General features: G+C 32.9%; 1 protein-coding gene across 1 annotated transcript; it reads right to left on the reverse strand.

Moving 5' to 3' along the window:
- Window positions 1–14089: 14089 nt before the first annotated feature.
- LOC124887749 lies at window positions 14090–15845 on the reverse strand. The gene is made up of 4 exons (XM_047397668.1): window positions 15596–15845; window positions 15163–15334; window positions 14945–15005; window positions 14090–14833 (listed from the first exon to the last, which is right to left on the reverse strand). The coding sequence occupies exons 1-4, from the start codon at window positions 15843–15845 to the stop codon at window positions 14090–14092; spliced, it is 1227 nt and encodes a 408-aa protein (XP_047253624.1).
- Window positions 15846–18769: the final 2924 nt, after the last annotated feature.

Below are 18769 nucleotides of genomic sequence, written 5' to 3' on the forward strand. Positions count from 1 at the left end.
AAGTTCAATATTACCAGCACAATGATTAAACTCCTTTATCTCAAGGGGTTGTCCGATAGACTCCCGGGGAATGATCCTAATATACATTTAGTGAACGTTGTCACTATTTGCAAATCTTTTGATAATCTGGGAGTGGGGACAGAATGCTATTCGACTACGCTTGTTTCTATTGTCTTTGTCTTGAGAGGCAACACTATGGATCAATGGACTGACTCTCAATTATAGAACCAACTGGAGGCATTTGAAAGAAGCTTTCCTAAAAAGGTTCTTTCCACCTTCCAAGAGGGTACAGTTGACAGATGAAATCAGTAACGTCCGACAGCTTCCCACTGAAGCTCTTCATGAGACCTGGGAAAGTTTTAAAAAGAAGCTGATGCAATGCCCAAACCATAACATGAAGAATATTCATTTGATGAGGACATTGATCATGAGGAAAATTATCCAGTGGAGTCTGAGAAACTGGATGAATTTGTTGATAATACACCATCCAACTATCAGCAGGTTGATGAGTTGAATAAGAGTAAGGGAAAAGAGACTAAAGTGGTGGTCACTACGCTCCCCAAACTACCTCTTCCATTTCCCCATCGATTGAAAAAAAGGCCGACGACACAAAGTTTGGCAAGTTTATGGCCATGCTTAAGCAGTTAACAATTAATTTATTGTTAGTAGAAATATTGAAGCAGATGCCTAAGTGAGCAAAGTTCATAAAAGACCCTGTCACAAAGAAATAGACATTCAGCTAAGAGCTGATGGACAATCTCCATCATTGTGGTGCTATCTCTACAAGGTTTTTGGTGCAGAAGAAGGCAGACCCAGGAGCATTTACCATCCTGTGCACTATTAGGCCTCTTGATTTCATAAAAGATCTATATAACTTGGGAGCTAGTATAAACTTGATGCCGCTTGTTGTGTTTAAAAAATTGGGTTTGGGGGATCCTACTCCCACAAACATGAGATTAGTTATGGCGGATAGGTCTGTGAAACATTCCGTGGGGATTCTTTATGACGTATTAGTTAAGGTGGTCAATTTTATATTTCCAGCTATTTTGTCATTCTTGACTGTGAGGTGGATTTTGAGGTACCCACAATCTTGGGTCGACCTTTCTTCATAATCGGGAGTATACTTATTGATTTGAGGGAAAATAAGCTACTATTCAGGTTGAATGATGAAGTAGTTCGATTGGATGTATGTCAGTCAATAAAATAGCATTAAGATATGAGCATCTTTTCTATTGTGGATGTTTATTATTAAGAGGAGCAGGAAGTGCTTATAGAAGAAAAATTTGCGATGGAGACTTTAGCTGCTGTATTGATAAATTTTAATCATCATGTTATTGAAGATTATGAAGATATGGTGTGTTCCTTAACAAGCATGGGGTCTTATTCATATGCACCCAAGAAGTTGAACTTGGACTTGAAAAATCATCCAAATCCACCTGCTAAGCCTTCTATCAAAGAGCCACCTACCTTGGAGCTAAAGGAGTTGCCCTGTCATTTGAGGTATGTGTTCCTAGGCAGTGGGGATACACTACCTGTTATTATTGTTGCTGATCTAGGTGAGCAATAGGTGGAAGCTCTCATCTCTGTTCTTAAGAGATATATGAGGGCTATTGGTTGGACAATTGCAAACATCATCAGTATCCCTCCTGGTGTATGTACACATAAGATTCAGCTAGAGGAGGATTGTGTTCCAACTATTGAGCATCATCGTCGATTAAACCCCTCTATGAAAGAGGTGGTGAAGAAATAAATCATCAAGTGGATAGATGCAGGAGTGGTATACCCGATCTCAGATAGAAATGGGTAAGTCCTGTTCAGTGCGTGCCCAAGAAAGAGGGCATGACAGTGGTGGCTAACGAGAAAAACGAGTTGATTCTACTCAGACCTATTACTGGGTGAAGGGTATGTATGGAATACAAAAAACTCAACTCATGGATTTTGAAGGACCACTTCCCAATACATTTCATGGATCAGATGCTTGATCGGTTGGCGGAAAGAGGTTGGTATTATTTCTTAGATGGTTATTCTGGTTATAATCAGATTTTATAGCCCTATAGGATCAGGATAAAATGATATTCACCTGCCCATATGGTACTTTTACATTAAAGCGGGTACCGTTTGGATTGTGTAATGCACCCGCTACCTTTCAACGATGCATGACGTCTATTTTCTCAGATATGGTTGAATACACCTTGGAGGTATTTATGGTTGATTTTTTTATGGTTGGAGATTTGTTTGAGATGTGTTTGGTAAATCTAAGTAGGGCCTTGCAGCGGTGTGAGGAGTTCAATTTTGTGCTTAATTGGGAGAAATGCCACTTCATGATGAAAGAGGGTATTATTCTCGGACACAAAATATTAGCAAAGGGGATTGAAGTTGATCGAGCTAAATTTGAGGTTATAGAGAAGCTTCCACCTCCTATTTCAGTGAAGAAAGTGCATAGTTTTCTTGGTCATGCTAGCTTCTAACGGAGATTTAAAAAGGACTTCTCAAAGATTGCAAACCCCCTTTGTCAACTTTTGGAGAAGGAAGTTAAATTCTCCTTGAATGATAATTGCTTGAAGGCATTTGAATGCTTTAAAGAGAAGCTGGTTTATGCTCCTATTATTGTTGCACCGAATTGGTTAAAACAGTTTGAGATCATGTGTAATACAAGCGGTGTTGCCCTTAGAGCTGTGCTGGGACAAAAGAAGGACAAATTGTTTCATCCAATCTATTATGCCAGTAAAGCACTGAATGGAGCTCAAAAGAACTACACCATCACAGAACAGGAACTTCTCACAGTAGTCTATGCATTTTAGAATTTTTAAGCTTATTTGCTAGGAACCAAAGTGGTGGTCCACACTGACCACGCAGCCTTGAGATATTTAATGGAAAAAAAGGATGCAAAATCAAGGTTGATTAGATGGATGTTGTTGCTTCAAGAATTTGACTTTGAAGTCAAGGATAGGAAGGGTTGCGAAAACCAAGTGGCGTTTCATCTGTCTAGGCTGGAAGGCGAGCAAGTAGCTAGTGATGAATTTGAGATCAATGATACATTTTTGGATGAGGAAATCTTGGCTGCTATTATGGAGAAAATACCTTGGTATGTTGATTTCACAAATATATATGGTGAGCGAGGTGATTTTGAAGAATCTTTCTTTCCATCAAAGAAAGAAATTTCTCCATTATTTGGCACATTATTTCTGGGATGAGACGTATTTGTTTCAGCGATGTGCTAACAATATCATAAGGAGATGTGTTCCAGAAGTACATATATTGAGTATCTTGGAAGCATGTCACGCGTCCTTAGTTGGAGTTCATCATGCTAGTGACCGTACTGCTAGAAAGGTGTTGCAAAGTGGATATTATTGGCCAACTTTGTTCAAAGATGCTTATGAGTTTGTAAAAAGATCCGAACAGTGACAGAGACAGGGGTCAATCTCCAAATGCCATGAAATGCCTTTGACAAAAATAATAGAGGCAGAATTATTCGACATTTGGGGTGTCGACTTCATGGGGCTATTCGTGAGCTCATACGGGATAAAATACATTGTAGCTATTGTTGATTATGTATCGAAATAGGTTGAAACCATGGCTTTGGCTGACAACGAAGGAAAGAGAGTAGTTTCATTCCTTAAAAGGAATATTTTTTCTCGATTTGGATCTGCTTGAGCAAAGTATGATGTCAAGCAACACAAAGTAGCAACTCCATGCCACCCACAAACTAGTGGGCAAGTGGAGTTTTCGAATAGAGAGATCAAAGTCATACTTGCTAAAACAGTAAATGCTAATAGACAAGATTGGTCTAGGAAGCTTGATGACACCTTATGGGCATACAGAACAGCTTTAAAAACACCAATCAACTTGTCACCGTACCAGTTGGTTTATGTCAAGGCATGTCATTTTCCAATTAAATTGGAGCATAAGGCACTATGGGCACTTAGGATGTTGAATTTGAACTGGAATGAGGCAGCACAGTTAAAAATGGGGAAGCTAAATGAGATGGATAAGTTCCATCTCGAGGCGTATGAAAGAGATGATCTTTACAAGGAGAAGATGAAGAAGTACCATGATCGGAGAATTGTAAAAAGAGATTTTCAGAAAGGTGATTTGGTGCTTCTCTTCAACTCCAGACTCAAACTGTTTCCAGGTAAGCTCAAATTCAAATGGTCCGGCCTATTTAAAGTGAGTCAAGTCTACTCATCTGGGGTAGTGAAACTTGAAAATGAATACGAAAGTATCTTTAAGGTAAATGGGCAGCATGTGAAACTATATATCGGTCCAATGGACTCGATAAAGAGTATTGATACTATCTATCTCGATGAAGTTTGAGTAATCGAGATAACTGAGTCATGCCGCAATGATAAATCAGGCGCTGGTGGGAGGCAACCCACAATGTGTTGTTGTAAAGCATTAGTTAAATTATTTTATTGTTCTAGTGCATTTTTTATGTGTTTGTGAAGTGTGCAGGATTTAAAATGCAGCAAAAAGAAAGAGTAATACAATTGGAAAAAGGGTTGAAAATATGAGCTATTGGAATAAAAGTGACGACCGAATTGGTGGACCATCAGTCACCTGACAGACCACTATTTCAACCGTCGCAAAGAAGCTAAAAAATTAATTCACTGGAGAAAGTTGCCGGCCAAAGTGGTGGACCGTCACTAAATTGGTGGATAACTTTCTCAGACTCCACTGGATAACTTTCTTCATGCTCAATATCTTTTTAAATCACGTCTTCAATCACAGCTTAGCCCACAGGTGGGCATGGTAATACCTTACCAGTCAGCGTGGTAATTGCAATACAAGAGCCATCATTTCGAGGGTTTTGAACTGTGTCACGTGGAAAAGTTCCACTCTTTCTCTGATTCAATGTTGTTGAGAGCTGGCTTATTTACTGCTCCAACTGTTTGATGGAATTAGAGTGTGAGTTTACCAACTGACTCATAGAAGACAAATCACTCTTCATAGTAGTCACCCCAGAGTTTGTAGCCTTAATTACCTTTAATAATTTCTCCATCATGTCCTCCATGGACATCTTGCTAGAGCTAGCTGCAGAATTATCTCTGCTTCCAGGAGGTACATATAGTCCACTCCTATCATTCTTTGTCTTCTAGTTTCCTTGATCTCTATCCTTGTAACCAGCTTTGTCGTAATATTTCTGACCTTGATTTCCTTGGCTATTGCCTCGAAACCCCCCTGATTATTTAGATAATTCGCCTCTTCTTTTAAATTAGAGTCAACTTTTCCCTGAGATACAACAGTTTTTACCTTCTCTATTTTTTCAAACAATAGATGCTTAGTCAGCAAATCTATCTAAGTCTTCAAGTGTGCCATGTCCTGGTCACGTTCTTCCACCTTCTTGCGTTGCTCTGCAGTCATACTACCAAACACCGTGGGGCTTGCTACCATAGAATTCCTGGTATGCCAAGCTCTACTATGTTGGTCATTTGATCAAGCATCTTCAAAGCCTCTAGAAAATTAAGGTCAACAAATGACCCTCCTGCAGCATTATCCATGACTGGCTTCGTAATAGAGTTCAAAGCCCGATAAAGAGTCTCCATTAAATAAATATTCATCATGTTATGGCTCGTACATTGTATCAGCTTCTTTTTAAACCTCTCCTAGGTCTCATGAAGAGCTCCAATGGGAAGTTGTCGAAAGTTATCCCTCAACTGTACCCTCCTGGAAGGTGGAAAGAATCTTTCTAGGAAAGCCTTTTTCAAATGCCTCCAGTTGGTTATAAAATCAGGAGTCAGTCCATTGAGCCATGGTGTTGCCTCTCTAGATAGATACAATGGAAACAACCATAGTCAGATAGCATTGTGTCCCACTCCCAGATTATCAAAGGATTTGCAAATAGTGACAAAGTTCACTAAATGCATATTAGGATTATTCAGGCTGACGGTCCACCATTTTAACTATCGTTGATGATCCTTTAGAGCCAAGTTCTGGATAATACTGATGGTCAAAGTGGTGGTCCATCGCAAGACTGACGGTCCACCATTTTGACCGTCGCTAATGATCTTTGAGAGTCAAGTTCTAGATAGTCCTGACGGCTAAAATGGTGGTTTGTCGCAAGACCGACGGTCCACTATGTTGGCCGTCACTGAGCATTCTAGGATGCCTGGTTCTGTTTAGCTTTAACGGCAAAAGTGGTGGTCCTTCGCAAGACTGATGGTCCACCACATGGGCCAAACGGTTGAGTTGGTGGTCCGTCGTAAGACTAACGGTCCACCATTTTGACCATCAAAAGTATTTTTCTGCTAATTCTCTGAGTCTTTTTCTTCAACTAGCTCCTTACCCTAAAACACTAAAAACCAGCATTAAATACAGCCTTGTTTGCTTGAAAACATGCAATTTTCTCCAAGAAAAAGGTGAAAAATGTTTCGTCAAAAGCCAAAACATCAAACCTCTTTCAAAATATTACTAATTCAACAGAAAATCAAGGTGTGAATATAATATAGATATTTTTGTCTAATATATCTTATAATCATAATAAGCGTGCGAAAATATTATCACTTATGATGATTATTATCATATTGGACTCTCACACTTATATTCGTGCATTCAATCACTTGTCTTCTTTCAGACATATTATGCGCTACTACCACATTCTTTTAAAAAATAAATCAAGTTGTCAACGTTCAGATTTATCATATATTGCTACAATATTTACTTCATGGAATAGAGCATATCAATGGGATATGTTTCATGACTTATCATCAAACATTCATTATTTTGCCTTAGCCATCATAATATCAACAATATGGTGCATTTAGATTCAAACTCAATGTCTTAATTATATAAAAGCGTCTTAGACTATAACTAAATGGAACTTGAACCCAACATCTTATCATCATTGTGCATTGAAACTGTTAACCCAATGTCTTACCCTTTTAATGAGATGAGACTTAAATTCATCATCATATCTTTCAATAATATTGTTCTTCATTAAAAGATTTAAAGTATATGTGGTTCCAAATCAATTATTTTTCTTCAAATCTAACATTAATTATATCATTAGTAGCAAAAGACAAATAGCATAAGAAATTACTAACCTTGAAATTACCTTTAGATTTATAATCTCACCTTGTTTTGTAGAGTCTCATGCTGATAATGTATTATGAAATATAAAATAGAGAAAAATAAGAATTGAGAGAGAAAATAGAGTGATTATTATTTCTCTTGAGAGGTTTCTGGATGGGTGAATTACAATAAAGGAAAGCTCCTCCAGTAATAGGGGAAACCTAACTTTAGGGTTTCTAAATTTTCCATAAATAACCATGCACTATATATGGTAAAGTAGACATTCACTATATATGAAAATATATTTATAACACTCCTCTTTAAATGTCTAATTGATAGATAATGTGCCTCGTTAAAGCCTTACTAGAAAAAATCCAGTGGGAAAAGTCTAGTGAAGAAAAAAGAGTACACAGCTCTAACAATATACAACTAGGTTGTCTCATTAAAAAACTTACAAGGAAAACCTAGTGGAATAAAACCTCATAAGGGAAAAAGAGCACAGCGCGTATGAACTCCCCCTAATAAGAACATCCTTGAACTTTTGCATCCCGATCTTGTGCACAATCTTCTTATAAGTTGCAATTAGAGGAGACTTGGTGAATAAATTGGCCACATTGTCACTTGAACGAATATGCTGCACGTTAATATCACCATTCTTTTGTAGCTCATGTATATAGAAAAGCTTTGGCAAAATTTGCTTCGTTCTATCTCCTTGAGCCCTCCTTTTAGTTGTGTTGTGCATGCTGCCTTATACTCATAAGAAAATCAAGGATACTTTATCATATTTCAAACCACATTTTTTGCAAATGAGATGTATCATGGAACTCAACCGCACACACTCTCAGCTTGCTTCATGAATAGCTATTATCTCAGCATGGTTCGATGAAGTGGCTACAATAGACTGCTTTATATATCTCCAAGATATGAAAATACCCCCACATATAAACACATAGCTTATTTGAGATTGAGCTATATATAGGTCAGATAAGGACCAGCATTAGCATAACCAACAAGATCAGGACTACAATATTTAGAATAAAATAAGCTCATATGTTTGATCTCATTTCGATGTATCCTAGTAGGAGCAAAACTATACCTTGCTAACAAATTGATCAAAAGGCTATATTTGGGTCTTTTAGTAGTTACAAGATACATTAGTACACCAATTTCACTAAGATATATAACGGATCCAATTCAGTATATTTCTCATTCCAGCAAATAATCTATTGATTTTGAAAATCCTCCAAGAGTTTAAATAATTTTCAAACTGTAGGTTGACAATAAATGTACATGTGATCATCTTATTGATGCATCTTTTTAACATATCACATGATAGGTGAACCGACTCATATTCGCCTATTATGATTTTCAGATTTTAAGGGATCCAATCCCAACATAAGTTGGTCCAACCAACTTATGATGAGAACACGCAATATAAAAAATTCTTGAAGAATCTTTTAGTTCTTCAATATATTTTTAATACTCACTATGCACATCTTTGGGATGTCGCAATTGTTCATGTCAATTTATGAACTCTTATACTAGTAAACTCCAAGTTTTCCAGGACATGTACTTTTTTCTTTAGTAAATTTTAGATTTACTATTACATGAAGAATTTTAGATTTACTACTTTAGAAGTAGATTTCAAAAAAAACCAAGTGCACATTTGTATTGATAAGCTTTTCTAGATATTATCAAATTAACCCCTGGGAATGGATCTATACTTATAACAATCAAAATTTTCATTCCTCGGGAATGAAATATAATTGCGCCTTAAGCCTATCAATTTTTTATAGCTTATAACCTCTTTCATGATTTGCTACTTTAGGAGTAAATCAAGGCATACATATAATGTAGAGAATTTTTCTCTAACATATCTTATAGTCATAATAAGCGTGTGAAAATATTATCACTTTTGATGATTATTATCATACTGTCCCTTCACTCTTATATTTGTACATTCAATCATTAGTCTTTTTTCAGACATATTATGTACTACTACCGCATTTACTTTTGAGAATGGAGCATATTCAATGGGACATGTCTCATGACTTTTCACAAACACCCTTTATTTTGCCATAGTTATTATAATATCATCAATATAGTGTATTGAGATTCAAACTCAATATCTTATCTATATAAAAAGACGTCTTAGGTTGTAACTCGATAAGACTTAAACCCAACATCTTATCATCATAGTGCATTGGAATTTTTAACCCAATGTGTTACCCTCTTAATGAGATGAAATTTAAATTCATCATCATATCCTTTAACAACATTGTTCTTGATGAACAAATTCAAAGCATTATCACAAATCTAACAATAATTATATCATTAGTAGCAAAAGACAAATAACATAAGAAATTACTAACCTTGAAATTACCTTTAGATTTACAATCTCACCTTGTTTGGCAGAGTCTCGTGCTGATAACGTGTTATGAAATATAAAATAGAGAATAAGAATAATAGAGAGAGAAGAGTGAGTAATTATTATTTCTTTTGAGAAGTTTCTTGATGAGGTAAATTACAATGAAGGAATCCCTTTATTTATAGGGGAAAACTAATCTGGGTTTCTAACTTTTCCATAAATAGACATTCATTATATATGGTAAAGTAGACATTCACTATATATGGGAAGTAGATAATTGTTAAAAAATATGATGATGAATTTAAGTCTTATCTTATTAAGAGGGTAAGATATTGGGTTAAAAATTCCAATGCATCATGATGATAAGATGTTTGGTTTAAGTCTCATCGCGTTATAGCCTAAGATATCTTTATATGGATAAGAAATTGAGTTTGAATTTCAATGCACCATATTGGTGATATTATGTTGGCTAAGGCAAAATAATGAATATTTGGTGAAAAGTCGAGAAATCTGCCCCATTAAATATGCTCTATTTCATAAGTGAATATGGTAGCAATATATGATGAATCTAAAATTTGACAACATGGTTCATTCTTGAAAGGAAAGTGGTAGAAATGCATAACATATCTGAAGGAAGACAAGTGGTTGAATGAATACACATGAACGTGGAAAAAGGATAACAATAGTAATAACCCCTAAAGCAATGATTGCTTTGAAGCGTGGTATACTTTGAAAGATATATTGGAGAAAAGATCTCAACAGTATATGTATGCCTCAATTTGCTCCAGAAGTGCAATATTTTAAAGAGGCTATAAGCTATCATAATTTGATTTGCTTAAGGCGCAATTATATTCTATTCCTAGTGAATAAGAATTTCTATTGTTATAAATGCAAATATATACCCTAAGGGTGAATGTGACTGTATTTAGTAAAGCTTATAAATTCAAACATTCTTGGTTGTAAAGATATCACAATCCACCTCTAGAAGAGGTAGAATAATTGACAGATTGAATATCTCAAAGTTACAAGCATGATGAATCACATGCCATAATAAACTAAGAATTTATTATTTATTGATACAAAATTCATGTCACAATAAACAAGAAGTTTGCTAAAGTACAGGTGCATGTTATGGTAAACTTAGAGTTTACTAGTACAAATAAGTTCATAAGTTGGCATGAATGATTATGACATTTCAAAGATATACATATTAAGTATTAAACAAATTTTGAAGAATTAGAAAATTTTTCATAAACTTTTAATGTTGTGTGTTCTCATGATAAGTTAATTGGATCAACTAATGTTGGGATTGAATCCCTTAAATCTGAAAAGTATAAAAGGTGAATATGGGTTCGTTTACCAATCATGTGATCTATTAAGATGGATCGATAGAAGATGATCACTAGTACGTTTATTGTCAACCTACAATTTGACATTCATAAAGTTACCGCTCAATAAAATTGAGTCAAGAACATAATTTTCAGATTATATAATCAAGACAATCATCTTGATAATCTTGATTTAGCATTGAATGCCTTCGATAAATAACTAAACTATTGTTAATGAGAATAAAACTTCATATGTTGGTTTGAAATATGAGATATTATATACAAAAGTACTTGTATACATCAAATCAATTAATTATGATTAATTCCCCCTCAAAGTTGGTATCGAGTCAGGAACCACACATTGTTTATCTAATAGTTTTGACGTTCGTTATACGATTAATGAATATACCATGATACACGAAGATGGATTCCTCAAAGAAGATGGAGGATTTATGTTAATTTTTTCTAGCATAAGGGGGAGATTATAAGCATCTAAGAAATATGTTAGGAATTATCACCAGATCTTCATTCAAAAAATAATTTAAGTCAAATGCCAAAAGTATCTCATATTTAAGCTGCAAGTGCTCCTATTTTATGTCCTTAAAGGACAAATTCTATGCATGTATAAAACGTGGTAGACCAATCGGTTTCAAATGAAATAATCTTTGAAAACAGTAATGCGCAAATAATCATAATAAGAAGGCAATGTGCTCTTGAAGAGCCTACAACATAACACTTTATGAAACCATATGAGAGGTTCAGGTGCTTGAAAATAATGAAGTGATGAGATCTCAAAATGATATGTCATACTGTGAACCGATACGATTTATATATCATAAATATCTTTGATATAATATTAGCGCAATATTGTGAAAGATTATGAGGATCTAAATTTTACGTTTATTTAAGCATGCTAGCCTAGAAATATTTATCAAGTGACATAAAAGGATGCATCTTGGTAAGTGTAAAACATATTTGATTTGTAGTTCAGACACTTATAGATGTCACACATGAAATACTAAATATTGTCACTTGAAAAAATTTACATGAAAACTTGCTTAAGGATTCAAAATGTTTGAAACACATAAAAGTTTTTGGAAAACTTATTTATAATTCTTATATTGCATAGATTTATAACTTGAAAATCATTGAAACTCTTGGAGAGTTTTCAAAAGCAATAGTTGCTGAAATGAGCAATATACTGAATTGGATTGGTTGTGAAGTACTATATCTTAGTGTAATTTGTGCACTCATGTATCTTGCAAATACTACAAGGCTTGATATAGCTTTTTAGTTAATTTGTTAGCAAGATATAGTTCTGCTCCTACTAGGAGACATCAAAATGAGATCAAACACATATTACGGTACCTAAAGAGACTATCGATATGGACTTATTTTATTGCAGTTTCGATATTGCTGGTCATGATGATGCTGGGTACTTATCTGACCTACATAAAACTCAATCTCAAATAGGCTATGTGTTCATATGTGGGGGAACTTCCATATCTTGGAGATATACCAAGCAGTCTATCTAGCCACCTCACAAACCATGCTGAGATAATAGTTATTCATAAAGTAAGTCGAGAGTGTGTGATTGAAGTCCATGATACATCTAATTTAAGAAAAATATGGTTTGAAATGTCACAAAGCACCCACAAATTATATGAAGATAATGCAACATGCATAACACAACTTAAGGGAGAATTCATAAATAGAGATAGAATGAAGCATATTTTGTCAAAACTTTTCTATACACATGAGCTACAAAAGAATGTTGATATTAACATGCAATAGATTCATTTGAGCGAAAATACGGATGATTTATTCACTAAGTCTCTTCCAACTTCAACTTTCAAGAAGATAGTGTACAAGATCGGGATGCAAAGGTTTAAGGATGTTCTTATTAGGGGGAGTTAATATGTGTTGTACTCTTTTTTCCTTACGAGGTTTTGTCCCACTGAATTTTTCTTATAAGTTTTTTAATGAGACAACCTATATGCTTATTGTTAGAGCTGTGTACTCTTTTTTCTTCACTAGATTTTATTTCACTAAATTTTTTCTAGTAAAGTTTTAACGAGGCACATTATCTATTAATTAGAAATTCAACGGAGAGTGTTATAAATATATTACTATATATAGTGAATGTCTAGTTTACCATATATAGTGAATGTCTATTTATGAAAAAGTTAGAAATCCCAAGGTTAGTTTTTCCCTATAAATAAAGGGAGTTTCCTTCATTGTAATATACCCCATCAAGAGACATCTCAAGAGAAATAATAATCACTCTCTCTTTTCTCTCTGTTCTACTTGTTCTTATTTTATATTTTTCTAACACAGTACCAAACTACCCAAAAAAGTCTTAAGACTCGTTTCTTGAGAAAACCAAGTGGCTGTCACCATTTGTTGACTCAGTTTTGCGTCAATATTACTCCCTCCGTTTTGAATTAGTTGTCCCTCTTTCTAAAAAATTTTATTTCAATTTACTTGTCCAACTTATCAAATCAAGACTATTTTACACTAATTCTTGCCATTCTACCCTTAATAGGTATTAAATAATCTACACTTTTCAAAATTTTTAAAAATAACATTTTTATATTATCAATACAAACTTTATGACTTGACTTTTTTCCCTTCAAGGTGTACTACTAGTATTATTCCTATAAGATGACATGACACCACTTTTCAATAGTCATCCATTACTATTCCTATAAGATACTACTCCATATAATATTTCAAAGATACAAATACTATTTCTTCTTACTATTCCTATAAGATATAAATACTATTTCTTCTTACTTTTCACTTGCTCCATATAATATTTCAAAAACTATGAAGATTCATATGCAAAACACATCTATTGTTAAGGAATCATTTACGAAAGTTGAAGATTCGACGAAGATTATAGTTGATGATTCAATAAAAAAGATTGAGAATTTTGATTTGAACGTCAAAGATTGTGGGTTCAACTTAAACAAATTTCTGGTTGAAAGAGAGGAAGGATTTGAAGACGAAGAATTAGAAAAAACGTATGCAAAATGGTTGAAAATATTACTTCCTAGATTTTATTGATCTTAGAGTATAATTTATTTATTTTAGCAAGTTCTCTATGTGAACTTATTCAAAGTTACAATCTTAATGACATGTTTTTGTTATTTTAAAAATATTATGATGTTTTTAGATTACAATTATTTGTTGATATAAACGTAACAATAGAATATAAGATTAACACAACTCGACTATTAATTGTTAGTTGTTAATAAGAGAAAGATTTCATTTTAAGGAGTAATATAATATTCAAATGCTTCAAGATAGGTAATTTCAAAAGAAAAAAAAAGAAAACATAAAACTAGCTTCATCCTAAATAATTGAGAACATCATCTATTAGTTATGGATCACATTTTAGTTGAATAGGAAGTTGACCTTCTTTCTCTAACATTGCCTTTTTTATATGCAGAATATTGTACTTATTAGAACCTTTCACTCGCATAATTTCTACCATGCAAGATTGTAGCATTAGAAAAATTCGATTGATCTTCTCAGTTGGAAACAATTCATATGCCTTAATAACGGCATTAACAAGCTCATCCATAGTTTTTGGCGCCTCCCGATGTTGTAATGATTGAATAGCATTAAAAATTTCAAGATCCAACACATTCAGATAAGGAGAATTAGGAGGTTGATATATTAAACGAATATCAAATCCATCTTGTTGTGCGACTTGCTGAAATTCTTCATCTTTATAACGGATGTGTAGCTTGGCATTATCTTGATGAATAAATATCGGATAACAAGAGTCCTCTCTCGTCCATATTTTCTTAATGTCAGGAATGACTTTTTCAATTAAAAATGACCTCATAACGTCTTTGTTTATTGAAGTTTTTAATTTTGTCTCTAGTGTGCCTGCAACTCTATTGACACTATCTCTTTTTGCTGCTTGATGTGTGATAAATGGATAGATACCAATTTTTCCAGAAAATAATTCATTTCCTCTAGAATCAAACCTTGGTCGGGCTGTAGCAGCTAAAAAAATGACTTTTTCAATATAATTTTTGCTCTTACAAGTACGCACTAGATCTTCTTCTTTTGGTAATAAATAATAGCGCTCACATTTTCTTGTCATGTAACACCACTTTTCATCAATATGAACAGTGTTATACATATCCAAAAAAAAATGGATCATGCAGTATGCTCTCAGGATCTACCATTGATAAGCAAAATTGCAATCGGGCCCTTTTATTACTTCTGACAAAAGTGATTTAATAGCACTTGAATGCCTTCTTATTTTTTTCTCCTTCAAACGCCTAAACAAAGTAGTTGCACTCATGATTAATGAACAAGCTAGAGATCGAAGAGATGTACGATTACTCAATGGAATCGCCTTAAAGTCATTAGCATCAATCTGAGTTTTCTTACGACCACAACTTTTTTTCTTTTTATGTGACACATCATTTTGTGTACCGAAACTGGATTGCTTCTAAATACGTCGAACTGTTCGCTTTGAAACTGAAAAACGTGTTGCCACTATTTTTTGTGCTCCTTACACTTTCTTTTAGTAGTGCTTCATATATTGCCTTACAATCATCATTGCTCAACTCTCTTTTGACCCTTGGTGGTTGTGGTACTTCATTATCTGTATTGCCATCATGTATATAATTACTTGTTTAATTATTATTTTTCAAAAAAATAACTTTACAAATGTTTGTTAATAATAATATGCATTTATAAGAGAAAGTTAAGTCTAACAACGTAGGATTTCTAAGAGCATGCATATAAAATTTATTTTGCAAAGTAGTATTTCTAAATAATTTTTTTTCTCAAAATGTGAACAATGTAATGCATGAGAAAAAAAAAAAGAACTCAACAATTTAGAAGCAAAAAGTTATATGCATACCAACACTGATAATACTCGATTCTTCACGTATTGATTGTGGTCCTTCCTCAAATGGTGTATCTTCCTCATTTGGCTCATTGTTTAAATCTAACAAAAAATTACTTACCGAAGATGTCTCATCTATTGGAGTGGTTGAATCAAGATTAAGATCGGGTACATGATATGTAACGGAAAAATCATCTTCAAATTCGGCGGGTATATTTAGATCCATTAGCTTCCATGAAACGTTGAGATTATGTGTTGTAGTCATTTTTTTTTAAACACTTGCTTATTTTAACAAATATTAGATTGAATAACCCTTTATAATATTTTTTTGGTGGGAAAGTTAAGTTCTTACTAATTTTTTTGGCTCAAACTTTGCCTCTAATATTTTTAAAATTTGAAGTAAAATTTAAAATTTGTAATAAAATACATTTGCCAAAAAATGCTTAGAATACAAATTCCATGTACTTCAATAAACGTTTTAATGAATAAATAGGCAAGTGATTTACTTGATGTTTGCCATAATTTTTAGGTAATTTACTACTTTTGACATGCCTGGTTAACTTTAAATTTCATTGGATAATTAATTAGAGAAAAATAAATGTATTTTGTTATAATCTCCTCTGAAGGAGAATATATTCAATGACTTATCAATGGTAGATCCTGATAATTTGGCTATTCGTATTTAAATGGTAACGAGTTAATAATTGCCTATATAAGAAAGTTGTCAATAACTTTCATTCTCAAAGTCTTAAACTTGATTTTATATTCATCATTTTAATTGCATGTTCGTGTATGGTACATGAATCATTAAACTTCACGGTGGTTACGATATCAACGAAGGTCCCAACTTGGAAGAATTCTTTCAAAAGAAGTTCTTTTAAACCATTAGGTATTGGAAGGAGTAGACTTGCAATATTTATTTTTTTCAACTTTGTTCTGTAAATCTTTTAAGAAGAGAGTTACGATTAGCCAATTATTTACTGTTGGGCACCAAAATAAGTTGTTGAACATTTGTTCTATAGTCAATGATGCATTTTTTTTAGATAGAATAAATATGGAATAGAGTGTATAAGTTTCCACTTCTCCAAAAAAAAAAATTAATGATATATTGATTTTCAATCCATGCATGCATATGCTACAATTTTCTATGCTTCATTAATTATTGAGTCTTACAATGTTATGAAGGGTAGAAAGGTAAAATGTACTCCTAATCATTGAATTTCTTAATGGGTGTGTCATGGTTGAAAGGGCCTACTAATTCGAAACGGAGGGAGTACATTTGATCCGGCGTTAGGAATTTGATACTACTTTCGTCGGTCATCTTTATTTGTCATTTTTTTTATTTTGAGTTGTTGAATAATATTTGTTTAGTTTATAAAATTATAAATAATTTATTCATTTTTATATATTATATTTTTAGCATTAAATGTAATTTATTATGTAATTAATTTCTTAATAAATTTATTATATTCAAAGTATAATATGATACTCCCTCCGTTTCATAATAAATGAATTGTTGGAGTATTTTTGGTGTTTCAAAATAAGTGAATCATTAATTTTTTTTTTTCAAATTTACCCTTAAGGATTTGACAATCAAGGGGCCCATCAACTGTAAAAGTATAAAATAAATATGATTCTGTACTTTGAACAAGGATAAAAATAAAAAACTATGTTAAATTCATGTTTTTAATATTTTTTAATCTGTGTATCAAAGTTCAATAATTCATTTATTGTGAAATAAAGGAAATAAAATTATTTTATTATTTATTATGTTCTTATTTTTATGTTAATAAATAAGTGAACAAATAATGATGAAATAAATAAGTAGTACTACTATTTGGTCCATCTCTATTAATAATGTGCGCGTCATGTAACATGTCCCTACTTGTCCAAATATTGATAAGGACAAAAAATTTAGCACATTTGTATACCTTTCCCTTGATAGAGGTCAACCAATTTTCTGGCTCTTTGTGCCTCTTTAGCTCTTCAAGTGTCGTGTCTCCAAAGTAGGCGTTCGTATGTGAATTAATTACCCCCTTTATTTTATATGTCGTTATTTAATCGGATACAAAATTAAAGAAATAAGTAAATAGTTGATATTTTTTATTAACTTATTTTTTATTAAAATAATATACTATTATTATTTTTAATCAAGTGAGTCCTTATAAGTGGGATCAATAAGGATGACGTATAATTGTGTCTTTAAATAATTATCAAATAAAAAAAGGTAATATTCTTTTTAGGACGGACGAAAACGAAAATGATGACATATAAAATGGAAGGGAGGGAGTTCAATTTAAGAATAAATAATAGTTGACTTCAAGTTAAGAGAATAATTATATAGGAAAGTTGAAGTTGTGAACGGATGCCCTGAAATAAATGATGAAATTTTTATCAAGTGATTTAGTCATTTTAAGTCAAGAAAATAACCTCTTGAAAAAATATAAGGTAAGACTTTATACAATAAATTCTTGTGAATCTAGCCCTTTCAAGAATTTCATGCATGGAAGAAGTTTTAGTGAATCAAATTTTATTTTATTTTTAGGAAAATTGAAGTTAAATATGAACATGAAAATATAGTCAAGCTTTTATAAGTGAGTTTCTAAAACCTATTTTCTGATTTCAAATTACACATATTTAAAGTATGAAGTTGAAAAAATAGGCCAATTTGATATCACATAGAGTACTTATTTAAATAATCTTTCAATATTAGTTTAAACTTTTGAAAAAATATATATTGACGAAGAGACGCTAACCATCCATTGTAACGAACGAACCCTCTCTTGTTCAAATGATGAAACGAAAGTATAAGATGATGAGGTATTAATTAACATTTTTGTGGGGTTGTTATGATCGACTTCTTGTAACTGTTGTGTCTTAATGAGATAACCTAAGAAAAAAACTTCGAACTTAGTTGTCTTGTTCTTGTTTCTAAAGTCGACATCTACAATACATACAGAAGTTTCCATGCTTACGGTTTGTTTGGTATGAAGGAAATGTTTTCTACTTGAAATGTTTTTCTCGGTAAATAAATATTAAAGGGCGTGAGGAGGTGTGCCTGTGTGGATGATAAAGGTAGGGACTATGGGGATGTAGATCAAATCATCAAATTAAAAATAGGTTTTTAATTTAGGCGAATTCATTGACAGGCTCTTAAAATTTTAATAATTTTTTATTTCTTCGTCTTAA

The sequence above is a fragment of the Capsicum annuum genome, chromosome 10, assembly GCF_002878395.1.
Source record: "Capsicum annuum cultivar UCD-10X-F1 chromosome 10, UCD10Xv1.1, whole genome shotgun sequence".
NCBI classification, from domain to species: domain Eukaryota; kingdom Viridiplantae; phylum Streptophyta; class Magnoliopsida; order Solanales; family Solanaceae; genus Capsicum; species Capsicum annuum.